The sequence below is a fragment of the Purpureocillium lilacinum genome (genome assembly GCF_023168085.1).
Source record: "Purpureocillium lilacinum CBS 284.36 DNA, scaffold_6, whole genome shotgun sequence".
NCBI lineage: Eukaryota > Fungi > Ascomycota > Sordariomycetes > Hypocreales > Ophiocordycipitaceae > Purpureocillium > Purpureocillium lilacinum.
The window spans coordinates 3,207,005-3,229,034 of NW_027072116.1; the positions used below are offsets into that span (position 1 = coordinate 3,207,005).

Genomic DNA, 22,030 nt, shown 5'->3' on the forward strand with positions numbered 1-22,030 from the left:
CCTGAGTTACCCGCATTATGAGCCAAGTCAGCTTGCATCCGTTCTCGGGGCCCACCTAGCCATTGCTGTCGAAGTTGGAGGCTCACTCGGAGTAATATTTGAAGAGTCACGACACGAGCGGTTCGGAACTTTCATACTCATGCTGCGCATTCAACTGATCAGTTCCTATTGTGCTGATTGTGCACTCAGTCAATCGCAACACGCGCAATGTCGTCGACGACTGAGATCAGCCTGCAGGACAACCCGACCGCGCCGGCAATCCAGACAGAAGGCGCCCGGTATCGTCCCAAACGAAGCCAAATCTCCTCGTCTGAGGATGCCCTCCTCGCGTCCGAGCAGGTCGACTCGACAGTCCCAGATGGCGGCTACGGCTGGGTCATCGTTGCGAGCGGCGCCGCCATCCTATGGTGGTCCGTCGGAACGACCTACGCCTGGGGCGTGATCCAGGAAGCGCTGGTTGAAGAGGGCCTTTCGGGACCAGCCGTGCTGTCCTTTGTGGGCTCACTGGGCGCGGCGCTCGTATCCGTCTTTGCAATCTTCAATGCCTGGCTGGTGCGCTTCGTGGGCGTCCGGGCGATTGGCATGGCTGGCATTGGCTTCATGGGCGGCAGCGAGATCCTGAGCAGCTTCGCGACGAAGAATATCGGTGCACTGTTCTTTACGTCGGGTTTCTTGTATGGGGTCGGCGCCAGGTGAGACACTCTACCCCGGCTTACCGTCGCCATTTACTAACACTTTGCCATCCAGCCTCTGCTTTGTTGTAAGGATTCATGTTTTGAGCACATTGGAGGACCAGCAGCTGACACTCGCCATTCACAGGTTATTAGCCGGATCCCTGCGCAATACTTCAAGGCGAAGCGAGGACTTGCGAATGGCCTCATTTTCGCAGGGAGTGGCTTCGGCGGGGCAGCCATTAGCTTCAGCGTCGACCGTCTCATTCAGAATGTCGGTCTCCCCTGGACGTTTCGCATCCTGGGTCTCGCCACTCTGGTGACTGGCCTGCCAGCTGCGTGGTTCATGAAGGACCGCGTCGCGGTGCCCTGGCCTGGATTTGTGGAATGGTACGATTCCCCCGACCATCGAGGCGGAACTTGAGTGTTCTTCAGCAGCTAACCGTGCTCCCAGGCGTTTGTTCAAGTCTGCGACGTTCAATCTCATCTTCTTCGCATCAGCCATCGGAACATTTCCGCTTTACGTGCCGCCATTCTTCATCCCCTTGTACACAAAGGCATCAGGCCTGTCCTCCAGCACAGGCGCCGGGCTCGTCGCGGGCTTCACCCTCGCGTCTGCCGTCGGCCGTATCATGTGCGGCTTGGCCTGCGACCGGATCGGTGCGGTCAACACTCTCATTGTGTCGCTGATCTTGACGGGCATCAGCATGCTTGCGATTTGGCCGGCATCGCATTCTCTGGGGCCGCTTATCATCTTTGTCCTCATCAGTGGTGCGGCTAATGGAGGCTTCTTCTCGACGATGCCGACCGTGGTGAGCAACGTCTTTGGGAGCGCTAGGGTCTCGATTGCTATGAGCATGACCATCACCGGCTGGGTCGGCGGATATCTGATGGTAAGGCGCACCAATTCGGTCTGATAGCTGTCGAACTCCAGGATCACTGACAGCGAGTACAGGGCGCCCCAATTGCTGGTTATTTGCTGCAAGCGTATGGCGGAGCGGACGGAGGCCTGAAAGCATATCGGCCGGCAATGTTTTACGCCGGCGCGCTGTCGCTTCTGTCCGCAGCGATGGTCATTGTCGCGCGATGGAGGTTGAGCAAGTCTCCGCTGGCCAGAGTATAAACGCCGCGTGCGTACAGAGAAAGATGACATCAAGACGCCCGTGTTCTATACCATGCGGTCCGCAGCTGCATGATGCCAACCTGTTCCCTCGAGGCTAGGCAGAGGACGAGGTCGCATTTGCGGTGAGAGTCTTTAAGTCGAGTCGCCGGATCACGCCGCCCCCCCAGGCTATTTACCTCGAGCGCTACCACATCTCTTCAGGGTAATTGGTAGCTTGCAGCCAGGACAGTCATACCTGTCGACTTCATGTCTACCATTGCAACCCATGAAGTCGCGCCAACGCCAATTGGTATAACGGTATGCGGCCGGCGACCATACGCCTCGACTGGCTCGCCTCGTGATGCAAAGAGGTAACGATTTAATGTACAGTTGGAGGCTGGCATGGTGTTTATGGTAGTGCGGGATTGGAGCCCCATGAACGGCCTTATTAGTTGAATACGGTGAGTTGCTGGTACATACGACCATACCTACAAGAATACACGGGATCCCGTCCGCTCTCCCATAGTTAAGCTTGTAAGGGGCAGATTAGTAGTTGGGTCGGTGACGACCAGCGAACACCGGCTGTTGTATGTGTTTGTCTTTTTTATTTTTGTCGTTTCGATGTCCAAATCATCGAACCTGCATGGCCCAAGACAGGCCTGAGGCGATGCGTGCCATGTATGATGGGAGATATCAGTCGAGGCAGTCACGCGACCGGAGGGGAGCACCAGCAACGGAAGCCAGTTTCTGTGCGCTGTTCCAGACACCTGACTTTTTGCCGTAGAGACTGGGAGGACGGGGTCCATGTGGGTCGTTGCCGCCAGCCCAGGGGGCGTCAGCTGTCTGCAAGGTCCGCTTTTGTGGGCGTGTCTCCGGTCGCCGGTATAAATCGTGGGCCAAATCGACCTGGAACTCCACGCCGGTTCAAGTCGGTTCAGGTCATTTGGCGATCCACAGCAACAGTACAAACGCTTAACAGTGCTGAGCTCTTGGCTACCTCAATCATTCAAGACCAGTGAGCCTAGCACGCGCGACCATCGCTGGGGCGGCAGTGATTGTGTGTTTGGCCTGATCCGGGAGGGCGTGGTCTTGCCGTTGCGGTTGCCGGCGGATGTGCCGCTGTCATGGCATCAGGATCTATCCGGGCCAAGGCTATCGTAGTAAGAAAGAGCACATAATCTTATGACCGTGACGAACTGACAGTGTTTGCCAAGGCCTGCGATACCTGTCGAAGACGCAAGTCCAGATGCGATGGCGCCCGCCCAAAGTGCACTCACTGTAGAGCCAGCGGAGTCGATTGCATCTATCGTCCCACAGCTTCCGTCTTTGAAACGTAAACCGTCCTTTCCATTCCCCTGTGCGCAACTGACAATCTTCTTACAGAGACTTATCTGTTCTTACGCGTCTTTCGGACGTCGAAGCACGCATCGATGCTCTCGAGTGTCGCTCCCCTCCTCATGCCACTCCAATGGCCCCTGGGCGGCGTAAGAGCACAGCTCTCATGGGTCCGCCCAATCTTCACACAGCTGCATCATACAAGATGCTGGACGGGTGGCCGCGATTGAGGCTACACCTACAGCAACAGGACATCCGCCCGATGGCACATCTCAAAGAGATCGATTCCGCGGATCCTGTTCTGGTCAGCACGACACTGCATGATTCTCAGGCACCTCATCTCCCTGCCGGCGCCATCTTACGTACCATCGAACACACCTATCGCAACGCTCACGAGCTGCCACCTAGCTTGGCGTATTTGTTTGCATGCTCGCCAAACTGTTACCCCGAAAACGGAACTGCAAACCTGACGGGAGACCCGGCTCACTCGATCAAACTCCATAGCCTGAGCCTTGAGCAACTACTGTTGCTTTCCATCGGCCTCGGATCTCTTGATGATTTGCCGGTACATGATTGCGATGCGGCAGCGTTGTTGGAGGCTTGCTTTGCCCTCGTGATGCAACGACAGTGGCTTCTTTACTCCAAGCCCGAGGTGCAGAATCTCGGCATCCTGCTGGCCATGGCCATATGTCTCTTACACTTCTGGGGACGGCCATATCATTGTCTTGGTCTTCTACAGTCCCTTGGCCCGCTGATAAACCACTTGGCATTGATCAATAGAAACGACGAGTAAGAGATCCATCGATGAGAATCTGGGCCCGATGATCCACTGATAATGTGGTGAATAGGTCAAGCATGGAGTGCATCAAGGCGTACACTCTCATTCATTGCGTGTTGGAAAGGTCTGTACTTGAAAAGAGATTATGTCTTCGTTCTGCTAACTCAAGCAGTGACATTTTGACCGAATTGGACGCGTTTCCGTCACAGTCCCAACACACCCTCAACAGATACTGGCCGACCCCTTTCGATACTACCGAGGTAGAGTCGAATATCCCGACTGGCGAAAATGACATCACGCCGTTCATACAAGGTCATCTGTTCCTCAGAGACACATTAAATCGGATTTTGCACGACCTTTACTCGCCAGATAATGCCAACGCTGCGCCCCACGAGCTCGGGGATCTAGTCGACTCCTATTCGACGAAACTTCGTCAGTGGTCTCGAGGCCTTCCATTCGATCACCAATTCGCCCGAGACATCACCACATTTACTATGAGTCGGCAAAGTCTATCATTGCGACAGGTACGTGATTCCATGACTTTGGAGAATAGTATCTCATGGATGGGTTTCGGTAGAGAGAGCTTGCTCTTAGGTACTTCTCTTGCATCTTCCTTCTACACCGACCAGTTCTGTACTTCTACCTGCACAAGGAGCTAGAGTACACCATCCGACCACCGGACCCAGTATCTGTCAACCTCGACAATGTCCCCTGGGTTCACGAATCCTGCCGCGACTGCACGGAGAGCGCAGCATTGATCGTTTACATGCATCACATGCGCCTCGACATCGGTACAGACACTGAGCGGTCCTACTATAACTGGTGTGACGTCCAGTTATTGTTCGCCGTCTATCTTGTGCTTCTACAGTCAAAACCGGTCCCAACCTTGACAAACATCTTTAAAGACCCCAGTGAAGTGGACAAGCTCCTGGATATGGTCGAGATGGTCCTGGAGAGGGTCCCTTTTGAGTCGCTTACGATAAAGAACAGTCTCATGTTGCTGCGAACTGAGCGGCGAGGCTTTGAGAGTGGTTTGCACTAGGCTTTCGCAGCTACTAAGTATTAAATACTGGAATGGCTAAAGAAGGGCAACCACAATAAACAAGGAATTTGAGTCGAAACAAGAACTGATGGGCCAAATTCGTTGCCTCCATGTCATCAGACAAGACGTTCCCCGCTTCACACTTACGGCTTCGTCCATCCCAGCTGGCCAAGGACCCTCTCATTTCTGCCAGTTACTTCACCTCCAAACTTGGCCTTGCTTGGTGCCCAACTGAGCTTGCCCAGAACTCCATATCTGTAGGCTCCACCGGCAGCAGGAATATTATTGGCGATGCACCTCTTGCACGCAAAGGCCATGGTTCCGAACTTGATAGCCTCTTTGTATGGTGCAGGGAGGCCATATGCATCGCTTACTTCTAGCTTCAATCCCTTCTGCTCGAGGAGTTCTCCGAGGAACTTCATGATGGTGGGGTTCTGTACACCTCCACCTGAAGCGATGACCCTCTTGACGGATGTCCTGGGCAGAACAAACTCTGTAAGGCTGCGGGTGATTGAAGTCGCAGTGAACATTGTGAGGGTCGCCAGTATGTCCTCCGTTGAGGCTGAGGCGTACTGCTCCAGGATCTGGTCGGCAAACGCAGCGCCAAAGTCAAGCCGCCATGCCGAGCGGGGGGGCTTTCGCGAAAAGAACTCGTGCTTCTGCAGCTGCTCCAGCAGCGGTGCAATTATCTTCCCCTGCGAGGCCAGTTCTCCGTCCTTGTCGTAACTGCGACCGGTTCGCGCCTTCACCACGTGGTCAATCATGACATTGCCTGGGCCAGTGTCGAATGCCATCATCTTTGAGCGATCGGCATCCGCCACTTGAAGGTTGGCGATTCCCCCGATATTGAGAGTAACAGTCGTTCCATCGTTTCGGAAAGAGACGAAATCCAGATACTGCATCAGTGGTGCCGCCGAGCCGCCGAGAGCGTGGTCGAGCGGACGGAACTGGGTAACCGTGTCGATATCAGTCAAGGCAGTAACAACGCCAGACTCGACGATGAAGAAGCCACATGGGTAGCCGCCCTTCATCCAAAGATCGACCAAGCTCTTGCTTTGACTTTTGAGGTACTCCATCTCCTTTTGACGATTGGGTGGCTCCTGGTAAATGGTCTGGCCGTCATAACCAATGACATCAATGTCTTTGGCTTTGATGCCAACGCGTTGAATCAATGTGTTGACTGCCTCTGCGTAGACTGCCCCGGCAGCATAGTTGAGTCGCGTCATCTCGAAGATTGTGAGGTCGTTGTTGAAAGCACGCAGGATCAGAGGCTGCAGTTCCTCAGGCCAGTCCACAGTGAGTGCGTCGACATACTTGGGGCGTGTGGGATGACCGTCCTCAGCGATATCGATTGTGCATAGTACAGCATCGACGCCGTCAAAGGACGAGCCACTATTGAGACCAAGGATGTATGGCATGTTTACTTTGGACAAATAGCAGATTATGACAGGGGAAGCGCCTGGACCATGGTCGGAAAGAAACAAGGATGTCACGAGGAACGAATGCAACCAGGAACATCATGAGAGACGAAGCTTCACAGCATATATACCCGATCAAATAGCATCCCCATGGCATTACCAACCTGGGCGTGGTGTGACTGCGCGTCTCTGTATCCGCGGGTTTTAACACTCGCACTAGGTCGGATATAAAATGCAATGGCGGAGGTCCCCCGAAGTGGATCTGTCGGAGGCTTCCCCGATGGGGCCAGTGTAAACGATCCCATCGCACTTGTGAGTCGAGGAAGCAGACTAGGCGGAATCAGACCACCATGCGATGCAGGCCGTGGATATCTAGCAAAGGATCATTCAAAGAACATAGCGACTGGCGCTTTCCACGCGAAATTCATGTTTGTGAGACGTCGACGTTGACACGCCTGGGTTTCGCTTTAGCCCGGGGTCATCAGAAACGGCGGCTTTTCTCGATCACATCAGACGGGCTCGGAGTTTTCCCCTTATTTATGGCGTGATTTTGTAGTTCATTGTGAACCGACTTGAGTTTGATCAGTGTGAATGATCTGAACGGTCCGGATGGGCGGAATCATCTCTCTATCAACTAACTAAATGAACCATACTGCTGGAGAATGGCTTTCAGCCTCTCCGTGTCTTCTCCAAATTGCCTCATGGCATCAGCGGACTTTTCCACCGCGCACTCGTCCTGATTGAAATCCCACCTAAACTTGGGCTCATCGTTGATGTACGAGATCTTGGGAACATCCAGATCGTGGACTTGCGAAGGGTTAGAGAGATTGAGAATAAGTTCCTGTATGTTGTTTCGCTTACCAGTGTTCCGGGTCAGTTTTGGAGCAACCGGCTCAGTCTCATGTGGCATTGCTTCCAAGATCTCAGGAGAAGCCGTTAGGAGGTCTACTCCTGCCAACGCTCGCACTTGTGTTGTTGTGCGGAAACTGGCTGCCATGACCTGAGTTTTGTATCCAAACTTTCTCAGATAATTCTGCATCTTGGATACAGTTGCGACTCCATGGTCGCCCTCGATGCCATGGAGCCGGCCCCAGTCTGCGAGTCGGCCGACATAAGGAGCGATGGCATCTACACCGGCTTCGGCTGCGGCGATGGCTTGGACTAGGCTGAAGACGACGGTCACGAGACAGCTCGCACCATGGTCTCGCTGAAGAACACGCGCCGCCTGGATACCTTCCCAGGTTCCGGAAATCTTGATGCGGACAGCTTCTCTGGGAACTCCTTGCGCTTTATACAGCTCCAGCAGCCGCAATGCGGATGCAACCGTGGCATCTGCGTCGAACGACAGCGCAACATCAACCTCTGTGCTGATGCGGCCGGTGAGACTGTAGATCTGCGTGCCAAACTGAACGGCCAAAAAGTCAACAGCGGCGCTCAGACGCTCGGCTGATGTCACGGCAGTATCGAGAGACTTGGCATATTCAACCGCTGCTCTAATGAGTGACTCATATGTGGGATCTTTTGCTGCCTTATACAAGAGCGACGGATTCGTCGTGCCTTCGGAGGCATCGAATCGAGCAATTTCTAAAACGGTCAGTACTTAAACCCCTTGAATTGATACACCTTATCAGCTTACTGGCAAAATCTGCTGTATCAGCGATGACCACAGTGCCCGCGACTTGGAGCTGCTTCAATGGTGTTGTCGTCATGTTTCGTCGTGACGTGGCAAAAGCCCGAAGAACGAGAGCTGAATGAAAGAGGGTTGTATCAGTCTTTGCGTTAGCAGACTGGCCGTGGTCATCAAAGGACTTTAATGCGACACCATCCAAACCTGGCTTTAATCCCTTAGTGTAAGCATTGCCAAGGGCTGCATTGCTTAGTTTCGAGAAGTACGGTAACAAGGCTCGTATGGATGGTGTTCAAGTGCGGCCATTCGTCAGGCCATCGCTGCTCGCGAATGGCTGGGCCCAGATCGATTAGTGTGTCGGGGAGGCTCCGTCGGGGAGCATCCGATGACCCGACCGATATCCCCACGGAGACTCCACGTCCAAGTCGGCTAAACGGCAACCGCCAATAGAACTCGACCGTGTGAGCGGGATCACGACATCTGAGCAGAAGTGTGACCCGTGGGTCGTGGAAAACTCGGGCTGGCACTCTAGACATCCGACAGTGTTACTGGTGTGATCCAAATCCAAGCGAACGGCATGCACACGGGCAGCACCCGTTTCTGCCCCCGCAAACTCCCCGCAAACTAACTTTCCCCATGGTTTTCCATGAGGTTCAGCGTTGAGTCTGCAGAACATTCCCTATACGATCATGCAATGGAGAGACCTGTACGGCTATATAAAGTGCTACGATCTTTCCATGGCTTTTATTCGTTTCCGCCTTGTTCGATATAGATTCACCTGTCGCTTCGCCATTTCCTTTCACGAGTCCACAAAATTGGGCAAACCTTGCTTGTACCGTCAACGAACATACAAAGACGGCCACGAACTCGTTACGAAAAATGGAGACGAAGATCAACTGGGGTGCCCATAAATGGGCTCTCTTCTTCTGTGGCATCTCGACCTTTGGTGCCTTGTGCTACGGCTATGACCAGATCTACTACACCGGCGTTCAGGGCATGACCCCTTTCATCAATGACTATGGTCAGACCACGGACTCGGACGGCAACCCGGCTCTTACAACCTCGTTTCTCTCGCTCACTGCATCCATCATCTACGTTGGAGAACTCGCCGGCGCCTTCATAGCGGCTCCGATCAACGACTTCTTCGGGCGCAGGGCTGTCTTTTTCTGCGCCAGCCTCTGTATCATCGGTGGAGCGGTTGTTCAGCTGGCCTCGCACGGCTCAGAAGGACTGATCGTGCTGGGACGTATCCTCATTGGTCTCGGCATCGGTCAGTTCACTGTGACTTGCCTACTATACATGGGAGAAATTGCTCCGACCGCCATCCGAGGACCTGCCCTCATGATGTTTCAGTTGCTGCAGTCTTGCTCGCAGCTAGTCGGATCGGCAATCACCCAAGGAACCTCGACTATATCCGGCAAGAACTCGTATCTGATCCCCTTTGGCCTGCTCATAGCTTTGCCAGGTCTCATGATACTCTTCCTGCCTTTTCTTCCCGAAAGCCCTGCCTGGTACGCTAGAAAGGGAAAGACGGAAAAAGCCAAGATTGCCTTGGAGCGAATCAATCGTAGCATGCCAGGCTACGATCCATCATGCGACATGCAGGTCCTTCAAGACGCTATAGAGCTTGAGAAGCAACTAGCCTCCGAGTCGTCCTGGAGCTCGTTGATCATGGACCCTATCGAACGTCGGAAGGTCATCTACTCAGCAGGCGCCATGATCGCGCAGCAAATCAACGGCATCCAGTTCTTCTATTCGTATGGTGTCGTCTTCGCCCAGTCGATTGGGATGGCTCAGCCCTTCACAATCTCCCTGATAACCAACATTCTGCAGGTGGTTGCTGTCGCCGTCTCCGTCCTACTGGGTAACAAGACTCCCCGCCGCCAGAATCTCTGGTATACCACACTGGGGCTTTTCGCGTCCTATATCATTGTCGGTGGTCTGGGTACAACGCGCGACTCCGCCGGGAACTTCAGCTCCTCTGTCAGCATCGCCATTGTGGTGTTTTCTTATATCGTGATAGTCTGCTTTAACTTCTCTCTGGGTCCATTGGCTTACACAATCAACTCGGAAATGGCCGTCGGGAGAAACAGAAACAAGATCGTATCCGTCGCGATCTGTTCATTCTTCATCACAGTCTACATCATCGCATTTACAGCTCCATACCTGTACTATTCGGCTAACATGGGGCCGATGATGTGCTTTGTATATGCAGGCACAACACTCATCACTCTGGCCTACATCTGGTTTTGTGTCGGCGAGACAACAGGTCGCACTGTTTCCGAAGTTGAGCGATTCTTTATGGATAAGGTCCCAGTGCGTGAGTGGAGGAGTTACACTTTTGTCAATGCGGTCGAGAAGAAGGCGGCAACCCTGCATGAACCTGAGAACGAAAAATGCGAGAATACTGAGGTCGTATAGTCCTTATAGTGGTATATACTGTTGCCCGATGTCGCAATGAGTCATCCATGCTGTCTTTGACTTCGATACGAGTCGACCATTCAATGACCTCTGAGGTTGCCGACGTGTAAAGCCGAACCAGGTGCAGGGTAACAAACATGAAGTCGAGTGAACGGGGCCTGACAGCGCAGACGTCACCGGCCGGATACGGCCGCCGACTGAAAACGCACAAATAAACCGCGTATCATGATGGGAAGATTGAAGAGGCGGGCCCCGACACGCTACAAGGGCGCCAGGCGACTTGCTTGCGGGGCAAATACCCCGAAGCGCGTCGATCAGCTTCTCAATCGCTGAAGTTTTCGAGATGCTAATGACTCGGCATTCAGAGCCACCAGCGGCCAGGCGGGACGGCTCAGGGGAGCTAATAAACCAGCACAGCGGAACGAGCGTCGCCGCTGGACCTCCTCGGTGTCGGTACCCGCGTTGGCATGCGTTAGGCGGCCCGCTTGCGCAAGGCACAGCCAGCACCGGTGTTAACCCCGAGTGGGGGGTCCAATTGGGGTCACGAAGCAATGTGGAGAGAACGGGCTAGCAAGTCAGTGTCTCGGTGCCGACGTCCCTGTCGAGTAGTCATGTCTGAGGGCTGAGTCGCTGTCTTGAACGGACCAAGGTCTGGGGAATTGAACTGCAGAGGCTGTTGCGGCAAACCGCCCGACACTGCAAATTGGGCCGAAGAGGGGGTCCCGTCGGCCAAGTCTCGAAATGCATGTGAGTGAGGGGAAGCCTTGATTCGAGCAGGCGACAGGTTTGCGAGACACCAGATGAAACTGGGCGTCAATGTGTGGGCGAAAAGCATCCACCAGTCATGGATCCATCACCCCTGGTCTCCTCCGCTGGCCCACAGCGGGCTCGGCGGACCGCGGCATACGGTGCAGAAGCCCACAGTGGCAGATGCTCATTTCTCAAAGACTGGCTGACAGCTCTGTCATGCTCGTGTGCCTCAAGCAAGATTCGAGCAGCAGTCTGGGTCGTGCCCCATCTCCTGTTCGAGGGCACGATTCAAGTTTTGCGTCGGGGGGGCTCTTGATTTTCGGGGGGGTTTCCTCTCGCGGCGGCCCGTCAACCCATCGTGGGGTGGGTTGGGTGTCACCGACTGTGGCGGCAACCTCACCCCCTGAGCAGCACATGGTAGCCACGCGATGCTGTTGCAGAACATTGGCGGAAGCGATGACGGTGTGCCACCCTCAATGGGAGTGTCGTAACGGCTTCCGTTTCTCCGGGCAATGGGCTAAGAACCGCCACGGTTTGCGCTTGCTTGAGGTTGTGGCCACTGAGAAGACAGGGCTTCTCCGGCAGGCCGCACGCTGGCTGCGACTGTCTTGCATGCTGCATCGAAGTGTCTGCCAGCCCGTTGCGCCGATCTATGCGGAAAAGGGACGTGGCCCTCGGTCCAGTCGATGTTCCCGACAGACTGGTCGGACATCACATGCATCAAGTCCCACGACCACGGCCGTCTCATCCCCGGATACTTTTGGCAGAACCTGTCAGTGCGGCCCGCGCTCAAAGACAGCTTGTTGTGAAATTAAACTTGCCCTATTCGACGACTAGTTGAACAACTTGTCTGAGGAATTGAAGTGGGATCTTCGCCTTGGGGCACGTCGGGGAGGCGAAAAACGGCGCGCGAGTGTGTGTCGGCCGAAGCCAAGCTACCCACCGCTGCCCGTGCCGTGCAGTAGCTCGTCCGCGATGTGGCGCTCCAGGGTTGATGATTTCGATAGCACCCACAGGTGCCCCAAAGGAGGGAAAGGAGACTTGAACGCCGCTGAGACAACGGGGCAACACCTTGAGAGAGAGTTGCCGCAGACCCTGACTCGGCTGGGAGGGGCTGATCGGCCATCGGTATTAAGCACCCATGGCGACCGGCCAGCAATGCCCGATCCAGCCCTGGATGATTTGGAAGCCCCGATGATGTGGAAGGGGTGGCCCTGGAGCCTTCTCTCAAGGTGTTACCTAAAGGGTGTTCATTGGAGTTTGTCCAATTCATCCATTCGGCCGTCCATGCTTGGCAGGGGTTGTGATGGCTTTGAGCTGGGCTATGATACCTGCCGCCCGCCAACGCCACCACCGGGCCTAGGGCAATGCAAGAACGGGGTGTGGTAGTTGCGGACGGCATCTTGATCTCCCCACAACTTCACGTGCGCATATGTAAAGGATGAGCCCCCACGACGCATCCTCCCGTCCCTGGACAGCGTTCTTCTGCTTTCGGTTCGTCAATCCCATTTGAGGTTTCTGTACCGCAAGCGGGACAGGGAGCCCGGCAGACTCCTCCAGACCCCAGATGCGGTGCGCCGCACATTGCCAAACCGTCTCATTGCTTTTCGCAGGCCTTTGAGCCTCGTCGCGACAATGCGATTCTGGCCCAGTGTGGTGCTCTTGGCCGCCGTCCTGCCGGTGCTCTGCTTTGGGCAAGCGGAGGGCACGGATAAGCCCCTGCCAACTCCTTCCGAGGTCTTATTGGAGATTCCGAAATGTGCCGTGAGTTTGACAAACAGCTTCGCGTTCTTTGTTTTCCGTAAGCCACTGACAAACTTTAACGTCGTACAGCAATCATGTTTGACCTCGACCGTGTCCAAGTCGTCATGTTCACTCGATGACATGAAATGCATCTGCGACAGCAAAGCCATCGAAGACGAGGCTAGCAAATGCATATTGTCGTCATGCCCACTCCCACAAGCCCTCGGTACGAACCAATACGCACTTTTCCCGCCGTGTCGCGAGCTCGCGCTGACTTGGGTCTCCGCAACGAAGCTGCGAAGAATATCACGTCTTCCGCCTGCAAATATCCTGTCAGAGACAAGGCCGGACAATACAGTGCCATGTCCATTTCGCTTGGAACCATTACGGTGCTATTGGTTCTGATCCGCGTCGCCTTCAAACAGTTCTTTAGCACAGCACAATCGCTCGGCCCGGACGACAAGGTCATTCTCGGAACTCTAGCGCTTCGGATATCGTGCACGATCATCAACGTGCAAGGTCTTGCTGCCCACGGGCTAGGCAAGGACGTATGGACCATGGATCCATCGGAGCTGACGACATTCGTCAAGTTCCTCTACGTCATGGAAATCCTCTACCTTGCAGAGCTCTCCCTGATCAAGCTCAGCCTGTCGCTCTTCTATCTATTCATATTTCCGGGGGCTATAATCCGACGACTGCTATGGGGTACGGCCATTTTCAACATACTCTTCGGCGTCGCTTTCGTCGTAACGGCTGTTTTTCAGTGCAGCCCAATTAGCTACTATTGGACCCAATACGTGGAGCACTCCGGTGGTAATTGTGTGAACATCAACGTCTTTGGGTGGGCGAATGCAGCGATCAGCGTTGCTGCGGATATATGGTTGATTGCTTTGCCTCTCAGTCAAGTACGCGCACTCAACTTGCATTGGAAGAAGAAGCTTGGGGTCACAGTTATGTTTCTCACAGGAGCATTGTAAGTTGCTGCGATTGTTGCGTCTTGGGAAACTACGCTAACATGCGTGGACAGTGTGACAATCGTTTCGATCCTACGCCTGCGTTCACTCATCTTCTTCGCAAACTCTAGCAATCCGACATGGGATCAGTGGAGCATTGCGTATTGGTCCACAATTGAAGTCAATGTCGGGATGATTTGCACGTGCTTGCCTAGTTTGCGGCTGATTCTACTGCGGCTATTCCCTCAACTAGGATCCGGCTCCAGGAGCGGAAGGTCGTATGGAGTTCAGTCTCAGGCGCAAACCAACGCCAGCAAGAGGCTGTCAAACAAGGAGCAGCACCATCTCTCAGATTTGGAATCCAGTAAGGGACATCCGTGGCAGAGAATTGGTCAGTGGCTGGGCCTGGCAAAGCGCCTTCTTAAAGCAACAAAATGCTGACCGACATTCTAGACACGGAATCGATATCTTAGCAGAAGATAGCATCTGATGATTGCAATTGACGAGGGAAATCATACTGCTCCTCCGCTGCACTGGCCAGCATATAGCTTCTAACATATTATCATCTATGACATATATGTATGTTGGCAAGCGCGGCCATAACCGCGAAACCCAACGATGATATATCAAAAGTACCAAAATGACGCGACACTAGATCACTCCAGGACTGTATACGAACAAGACGCAACTGAAGGATTGCCGCTTCTGGCCATGCCGGCCTTAGTTCTGGAGAATCAGAATCACCATGCGTGTGACGATGAATGAACCGAGTCGAGGGCATGAAAGTCCTGCAACCACTTTGGTACAACTAGACACCAGCCTGACTGGTCTCACTTGTTTCCCCACAAACGTGAGTTAAAACAAGAATTTACAAGGCCACAACGGTGCAAGGCGTTTAAATTGACAGGAGCTTATTAGTGCACCTTTATTCTTAGATTCGAAGTGCATGTACATCGCAGCCGGTCGGCAAGGCATTTGGCGACATGTTGCTCATCGTGGACCCTATGCCTTATATTCAAGCCTGAAGCCAACTGTCTCTTGTACGTCCCAGTCCTCCAGCTTGTTCTCGTCGCCGAAGATGCGGAGCGCGCGTACTATGAACTTGTATTTGCCAGGAGGTGCATATATGCCGCTATCGAGCAGGCCATTCCAGGAAGGGGAAAAAAAACCGTACGTCAAGGAAACCTCGGGAAAACCAGACGGCTGGCCGATTGTCTTGAACTTGCCGCTACCGAGAGGGTCGTCGACCGTAAGGTTCTTTGGCGGGCATGTCGTTAGTGGAACAATATCACACCTGACCTTGCGGCTACCCATTTGTATCTGGAATGCACAGCACGGGAGCGCGTCTTCACTTGGGTGTGTTGCCGTGCCTGGCGAGGGAACGACGAACGTCGTGTTAGCAGGGACTGCCGTTTCACCCTGGTTCGTGTTCGACGTAGAGACAAAGACTCCTCGCTTGTCTAGAAGAGTGGTGTTACGGAGCGAGCCTGTCAAACCCTGGTAAGGAAGAGATAGAGCGGATCCGTCAGTGCCGTTGATGGTGATGTAGCCGGACCAGAGCGCCAAACGAGATGCGTTCACGCCCTGAGGCGGTTGGGCCGATACGGTAACAATCTTGCGATGGCCCGGCTGCAGGGTCACTACCTGGTCCGAGAAGTGGAGAGTTGCGGAAGCGTCAACGATTTCGTTTGGGAACCACATGAGGTAGACGCTGTTTGGAAGACGAACGTACATCGATACTGCGGGAACATGCGAGATTTTGTACGTAGCCTCGGCATTACCCTTGTTTGAAATGAAAAAGGTTTGCTGCTCCGACCTGAACTCTGTATCGTTGAAGGATAGGCTTGAGGGCTCTAGCAAAGTTTTCGCGAATGCCGCGTCATAAGCCTGGATAAAGCCGCCGCCCTGCTGTGCAACTGGTGCAAGTCCCTCAAGATACTGCGTACTGTTATTCCAGATCTGCGGCTTTGCGGTGGCTGAAAGCAGGTTCCGCATCAGCACATTGTCGGACGTGCCACGGACCTGGGCGACAAGGGCAATAGCAGCAGCCACCAGCGGGCAGGACATGGATGTGCCATCTAAGATGGCATATCGATCGCCGGGCCAGGTTGAAACTATGTGGCCACCTGGGGCGCCAAACTGGGGCTTCACATCCATCTCCCAGGTAGGGCCCCAGGAGGTAAACTGACTAGCGGCTCCAGCCGAACGCGTATTTTCATCGAACGTAAAGATTGGGTTTCCCTGGAAGCAGGCCTCATGTCGACTGTGACGTGCCTTCCGGCCCTGAGAGCTTTCAGCATCGTCTCGCCCGCAACGCGCCGCACCATGCCAACGGCCAGTATGCCGCTGGTGACATGTGTCTCGTCAAGGCCCGGAGCGTCTTGGTGAAAAAGAACATAGACAGCACCTTTGGCGTGGAGCTGAGCTAGCAACGATCCAGGGTCGCAAACCAAGTCGTTGCTGGCGTGCTGCGCGAGGACAACATACTTGCTCAAGTCAGGAACATCCTCGGAGAGCGGAGGGCATCCATCCTGAGTCGCCGTTCTGTTAGGTTCGATGGCATATAAAGGCATCGTCATATTCCAGCGCTGGCGCGCGGTCTCGTTTCCGCCGGGGGCGTAAGTGAATTCTTGGTACTCGGAGCCGTCGATACTAAAGTAAGATATATAAGGGAAAAGAGGGATTATTGAGTTGTCCGACGACGCAATACCCAAGACATTTTTGCCATCGGCTGCTTCTAGTGTAGCAAAAATGCCGGATGCACCGTCATTTCCATTTGACATAGTACAGGGCACTCCATGATCGGCAATACGCGATGCAGCAACAGACCACGCTGAGTCTGACCAGCCGCCCTCCCCGCCCATGGAGCAGCTGATTATGTCGGCACCCTCCTCGAATGCTGTGTTGAATGCAGTGATGAGAATGTCGTCAGGACTTACTCCGCTGCAACCGCCTACGCGGTACATGCCGACTGTAGCATTGTAGGCGGCACCGAGAATCCCCAAACGGTTTGTACCGGGCTGTGCGGCAATGATACCCGCAACGTGGGTTCCATGACCAAAGCAATCCATTGGGTCACTTGTGGGATGAGGAGTATTGTAGCCGTCAAAGTCATCGCCCACAAAGTCATACCCGAATGAGATTACGCAACCCTCGCCGAAGCAGCCGCCAAGGGATTTGTGCGTGTAGTCAACCTAGTATTGTCAGTTCATTCGACGAACGCTTCAGGGGCTTTCAAAATACCTACACCGCTGTCAACAATGGCAATTTTCACCCCGTTGCCAGTGATTCCCAAGGCGTGTAACTTGTCAACCTGGGTCATGACATGCGGAGTGAAAGTATCTGGTGAAGTGGAGTTGTCCTGATGTTTAATGATGTTGGAAGACTGAGCTGATATGTCTCCGGGCTGCCCCACGACCTCATGTTTAGGCAAGGTATACACTCGGATCGGCCAAGACCGCTTCACGCTGCCAATAGATGCCAGCTTCGTCGCCGTTTTATGGGCCGTTTCAGTGTCATGAAGCTGCACCGAGACCCCTTTAAATAGCTTGTGGTTTAAGTGCATCCGGATGGAGCCAACCGAGTCGAGTTGGTCGATTAAAGCGGAAGAGTCCTAACATTTCAGCTTGACATCACGGCTCCGGCTTAAGTCAGCATTTGCGTACATGCCCGTCTTCCAGCTCAAAAATATATGCTCCAGGCACAAATGCTGGGCTATTGGAGCGACCGCTTCTGCCCAGGGCAGACGACAGTGTCGCCAAGAGCGAGGCTAGTAGCCACGAGCGAAACATTGTTGCCGCGATTCAACTGCAGAAGTGATCGACTTTCAAAAACAGAAGAATATTGACAGCTGTTCCTATGGGCAGCAATCCTTGTGCGGCCATGTCACTGTATATACAAGATTCCCATCCCGGCATGACGCCTCTTTGCTCTGTCAGTTCGCAGTCAAATTTGATGCCGTTGTTGGATGGCATGCAACTTGATCATGGGTATGCGTCGTCTAAGCCGCAGCGCTGGCAGCTGCTTGGACTGAGTTGCCTAAAATGAGCTGCCTCATCCGGTAGGTTAGGTTGGTCTTATACTCGTTAGATGGTCTCAAAACTTTTGCCGTTGTATGCGCCGACAAATGGACTTGACACAAGGGTGGAGTAGGGCCATTTCTTGCTCTCATTTGATCAAATCCGAGTCCAGTCACTTGCGGACACGCGTGCACTGTTGGCCAACGCTTGGCCCACGAGCGACTGCCAGCAATACAGAGTGCTTTAAGAGACCAACCAGAGCGCTGGGCACCTGGTTGCTCTCCCGGGCAAGGATTAGTGTTGCTGTCTCCCGAGCTTCGCTGGTACGTCCGGACCGAAGGCGCCGGTTGAGCCGTCCTATCACCGCCAGCGGGCTCGCTGGCGACACTAAATTAACCCAACCCGAGAGTCGCTTAAAGGCCAGTGGCAAATGGGGAGGGCAGCGCCAGTCTGCCGAGATCCAGGCTACCGCCACTGTGTTCCCCTTTGACCTTCCAGACTCGGATTGCTTACTGTGCTCGAAGCTGCGGTCTGGTGCGCCCAACCCCGGACGGTCGGCATGGTTTGCATGGATGGTCTCGGCACTGGCATCGGAAACGAAGCTGTCATGATCGTATTGTATCTGACTGACGTTTCAATGTCTTTGGCATGCATTGAGGTGATCCTCCGAGGCCCGTTAGGTACCAGGGCTTGACCGGACGCCCTCTTCCGGGAACAACACGGTTACATGTGCGCCTGCATCGAAGAGTACTTGCTGTTACATGGAACAAAGAGGATTTGGGACCACATACATGTACTGACTTCCCTCCTGAAGGTAATGGGAAGTATCGAGATGAGCTGGTGCATGTACGTACAAAAGAACAAGCGCAGTGCGATAATATCGCCCTACAAACAGAAAGTCGTGCTTACTCACCTCCTGGTCACGATGTCTGGCTGGCACCGCTTGGTAACCTGATATGGCAGCTGGCTCGTGGCCCTGCTGGCTATCCTTGGGCAGCAACTGGAGTCGAGGAACTTTGATCGACGAACTTCCGTTCTCGAACGACCCAGTGTGCGACTCGTGGCACTTCGCTGACACTTCTGGTAGAACCTTTGTCTCTGAGCGTACAGTAAACATTTGGAGCATAATACTCTGGCCGTATTTGCAAGAACTTTCGCCGCGGTCGTCTATCTCGTAGGGTCTCCTCTTGTTGTAGCCATCGACGCACGCACGGGCCGCCAGGCCTCCAGGGTCCCCCCTTCTACGCCGTTGCCGATATCCGTGCAAGGACCCAACTGTCTGGCCCAGAAGGTCACTTCGCTGTCGGGGCCAATTACGGTGGGCGCCTGGTTGAGGGCTGCTGCCAACCTCGCGAGGTAGTTTGCAAAATGAGCAGACCGCGTCAGACATCAGACAATTGCAAGTGGTCTTGCGTCAGGTACACCGTGTGCCACCGGCTTGCGTTGAGCTGAATGCTGTCGGGCTACTCAAGCACAGGAACATCAGCGTCTCGCCGTGTGATACCTTGATCCTAGTCGTGAACATGAATGGCTCTATATGCTAGCTAAAGTACACTGATGCGTCTTTCACAACGACTCTCTCACAATTGGCTACGGGTTCTCTGGTGTCCTCTCACAGGAACTGCTTGCACGCTTGCCGGCCTTCAAGTCAGGACCTTACGTGATTAGCGTATTGTTCAATGGGGTCGAAACAGGGCGAGACTTACTCGGAGAGCGTGTCGAGAACGCGCTGGGACATAGCGAGAACCTTTTCCTCCTCGAGGCGTCTGGCGACGAGCTGTAGGCTGACGGGGAGGCCGTCCAGCAGATCGACATCGACTGAACAGGTGTTGAACGTTAGGAACGGTACGTCTGATGGCATATCAGCGGACGCGGTAGAACTCACATTCGTCGTTAACAGCCTTGCAAGTGTCGCTCAACGGCTCATACGTGCTGTCCAACCTGTCCATGTTCTTGTCCACGTGATGGCCAGTGGCGAAGGATACGGCGGAGTAGTCGAGGACGTTGAACACGCCGGTGTAGGCAACTGCGATACTACTATCAGCGGCAGGGTAAGGGACTTGCGCGGTCTTGACACTTACCGTGCTTAAAGGTCGTGGCCTTGACCGTGGGAAACGGTATAGTCGGGCAGAGAATGGCATCGATGCCAGCCTGGTTCCAGCGGTCGAGGTACCTGTTCTGATACTCTGTCCGCTCGGCGTGGAGCTTCCACATCTCCCAGGTTCCCAGCTCCGTCGCCTCCTCGTACGCCTGCATCTCCGGGCGGAACGGCTCGCCCGTGCGCCCCAGCTCATGCCTGATGGCCTTGCCGCCGTCAGCCACAAACATGCGACCGAGGAGGATGGCGCCCTCCTTCTGGTCTGAGGGATCCCATTCGATGATTTCGTGGCCGGCGGCCTTGAGCTTGGCCACCGTGTCGCGCAGCGCGCGGGCGACGGGGGGCGTGGGCCGCACCATGCCGTCGTGCCACATGACGGCGATCTTGAGCTTTTGGGGCAGCTGCGCGGCGCGCCAGGCGAGAGGGACGCACTTGGCGTCGTAGAGCCACGGCTGGCTGTCGATTACGGTCTTGCTGTAGAACTCGACGTCGGCGAGCGTCCGCGCCATGGGGCCGTTGACGGACGCGACGGCTTCCTGGCCGGGCATGCCGGAACGGCAGTTGCGCACGGGGAAGCGACCAAAGGAGGGGCGGATGGTGAAGATGCCCGTGCAAGCAGCCGGGATTCGCAGTGAGCCACCTATAGACGATCATTCATTAGATACGGGACATCATCGCAGGGCAAAGTAAAAGCATACCAATATCAGAGCCTACGCCGACGGGGCTGCCCTTCATGACAATAAGCGCCGACTCGCCGCCCGAGCTGCCACCGCTCGTCGTCTTTCTGTTTCGCGGGTTGAGCGTCCGGCCAAACACATTGTTGACCGTCTCGGCAATCATCATCGCCGTGGGCACATTGGTCTTGACGTAGAAGACGGCGCCCGCATCCTCAAGCAGCTTGGCCAGCGCGGCGTCGTCCTCAGCCGCGTCGCCGACGTGGGATGCGAAGCCCACCGTGGCGTCGAGCCCGCGCAGGTGGAAGTTGTCCTTGAGCGAGATGGGCAGCCCGTGCAGCGCGCCGACGGGCTTACCCGTGCGGGCAAAGTGCTCGTCGCGCGCGCGGGCCGTGGCGAGGGCGCGGTCGAAGCACGTCTCGGAGAGACAGTTTGTCTGCGCGAGAGCCGTCAGCAATCAGCGACAGACATGGCCGCTGGGCGCGGGCGTTCTCTGGTGAGATGAAGGGAACGACGTACGAGTTGATGAGCCGCCGCGGCTCGTTTGCAAAACGCCCGTGTCACATCTTCAGACTTGAGCTGTCCGGCGACAAGCTGGCGCGCGAGGTCACTCGCCGTCTGTGCCGTGATCGCGAGCTCTTCCTCCGTGAACCACCCCGACGTCTCGGGCCAGGCCGTCACGTCGTCCTGCGACTCCGGAGGCAGGAGATCGGCCGGGATGCGCCATTCCTCTGGGATGGACGCCGAGAGGGCCTCGCGCTTCCTAGCGCCAATCTCCTCCCAGCGCGGGGTGGTCGCGTCGACGGACAGAGACATGATTGAATGTAGTTCAGACAAGAAACAGAGGCAGTACGGGCGAAACGACCGGACCAACGTGCAGCGATTTGGCGCGGAATTATTCGCTCTGCGAGCAGTTGACGACGCTCGCCGACTTATACCTATATGCAGCACCCCCTCTGTCGCTCCTCCCCCATGAATAGCCGTCCCGAGGTCTCTTGAGAAATGGGGACGCTAGGTCATGGAGCAGACCGGTTTATTCCCAGACGCGCGGGGGTAATGGTGAGGTGCGACCGGGCGGGACGACGGGGTGCTGCAATATCGCACGAACCTGCCAGCTTCCGCGTTTGGTGTCACGACATGAGAAGGAAAACGGCGCGGGTACGACAGCAAGCATGGGCCGGGGGGGCGGACGATCCGGAAACGAGAATGAGAATGCAAGAAAGCGCATCCGTTCGTTCGCGTTTCGCTTCTCATGCCGTTTTGTCCGGAGTCCGGACTCCTGTACCCCAACCAGCTTGGCAACAGAGTCCACACCGGCCCGCGCAATCTGGGGTCGCAGCTTTGCCACTTCCCCGCAAACTGTAGGTCGATTGCCCTGTTGGGAAGGGAATCTGTGGGC

The 22,030-nt window shown here is 55.0% G+C and overlaps 7 protein-coding genes and 1 non-coding gene across 8 annotated transcripts; 4 read left to right on the forward strand and 4 right to left on the reverse strand.

The window, feature by feature from the left end:
* Positions 1–207: 207 nt before the first annotated feature.
* Positions 208–1,794, forward strand: PLICBS_008872 (uncharacterized protein; the record flags this gene model as incomplete). Its single annotated transcript, XM_065601482.1, has 5 exons — positions 208–692; positions 748–760; positions 820–1,061; positions 1,126–1,564; positions 1,627–1,794. 5 exons carry the CDS (start codon positions 208–210, stop codon positions 1,792–1,794), a joined length of 1,347 nt encoding a protein of 448 aa, XP_065457554.1.
* Positions 1,795–2,247: 453 nt separating this feature from the next.
* On the forward strand, positions 2,248–2,367 carry PLICBS_r0020. The gene has a single exon (XR_010602351.1). It is a non-coding gene; the product is annotated as a 5S ribosomal RNA (ribosomal RNA).
* Positions 2,368–5,071: 2,704 nt separating this feature from the next.
* Positions 5,072–6,346, reverse strand: PLICBS_008873 (uncharacterized protein; the record flags this gene model as incomplete). Its single annotated transcript, XM_018324651.1, has 1 exon — positions 5,072–6,346. One exon carries the CDS (start codon positions 6,344–6,346, stop codon positions 5,072–5,074), a length of 1,275 nt encoding a protein of 424 aa, XP_018176045.1.
* A 537-nt stretch (positions 6,347–6,883) lies between these two features.
* Positions 6,884–8,055, reverse strand: PLICBS_008874 (sedoheptulose-7-phosphate:D-glyceraldehyde-3-phosphate transaldolase; the record flags this gene model as incomplete). Its single annotated transcript, XM_018324650.2, has 4 exons — positions 6,884–6,917; positions 7,000–7,153; positions 7,208–7,930; positions 7,983–8,055. 4 exons carry the CDS (start codon positions 8,053–8,055, stop codon positions 6,884–6,886), a joined length of 984 nt encoding a protein of 327 aa, XP_018176044.2.
* Positions 8,056–8,852: 797 nt separating this feature from the next.
* PLICBS_008875 (uncharacterized protein) lies at positions 8,853–10,394 on the forward strand (the record flags this gene model as incomplete). Its single annotated transcript, XM_018324649.1, has 1 exon — positions 8,853–10,394. One exon carries the CDS (start codon positions 8,853–8,855, stop codon positions 10,392–10,394), a length of 1,542 nt encoding a protein of 513 aa, XP_018176043.1.
* Positions 10,395–13,249: 2,855 nt separating this feature from the next.
* On the forward strand, positions 13,250–14,313 carry PLICBS_008876 (uncharacterized protein; the record flags this gene model as incomplete). The annotated part of the gene is made up of 3 exons (XM_018324648.1): positions 13,250–13,860; positions 13,915–14,231; positions 14,294–14,313. 3 exons carry the CDS (start codon positions 13,250–13,252, stop codon positions 14,311–14,313), a joined length of 948 nt encoding a protein of 315 aa, XP_018176042.1.
* Positions 14,314–14,842: 529 nt separating this feature from the next.
* PLICBS_008877 (uncharacterized protein) lies at positions 14,843–15,997 on the reverse strand (the record flags this gene model as incomplete). Its single annotated transcript, XM_065601483.1, has 2 exons — positions 14,843–15,862; positions 15,992–15,997. 2 exons carry the CDS (start codon positions 15,995–15,997, stop codon positions 14,843–14,845), a joined length of 1,026 nt encoding a protein of 341 aa, XP_065457555.1.
* Positions 15,998–19,561: 3,564 nt separating this feature from the next.
* Positions 19,562–21,447, reverse strand: PLICBS_008878 (uncharacterized protein; the record flags this gene model as incomplete). The annotated part of the gene is made up of 5 exons (XM_065601484.1): positions 19,562–19,677; positions 19,745–19,885; positions 19,941–20,597; positions 20,656–21,067; positions 21,151–21,447. The coding sequence occupies 5 exons, from the start codon at positions 21,445–21,447 to the stop codon at positions 19,562–19,564; spliced, it is 1,623 nt and encodes a 540-aa protein (XP_065457556.1).
* Positions 21,448–22,030: the final 583 nt, after the last annotated feature.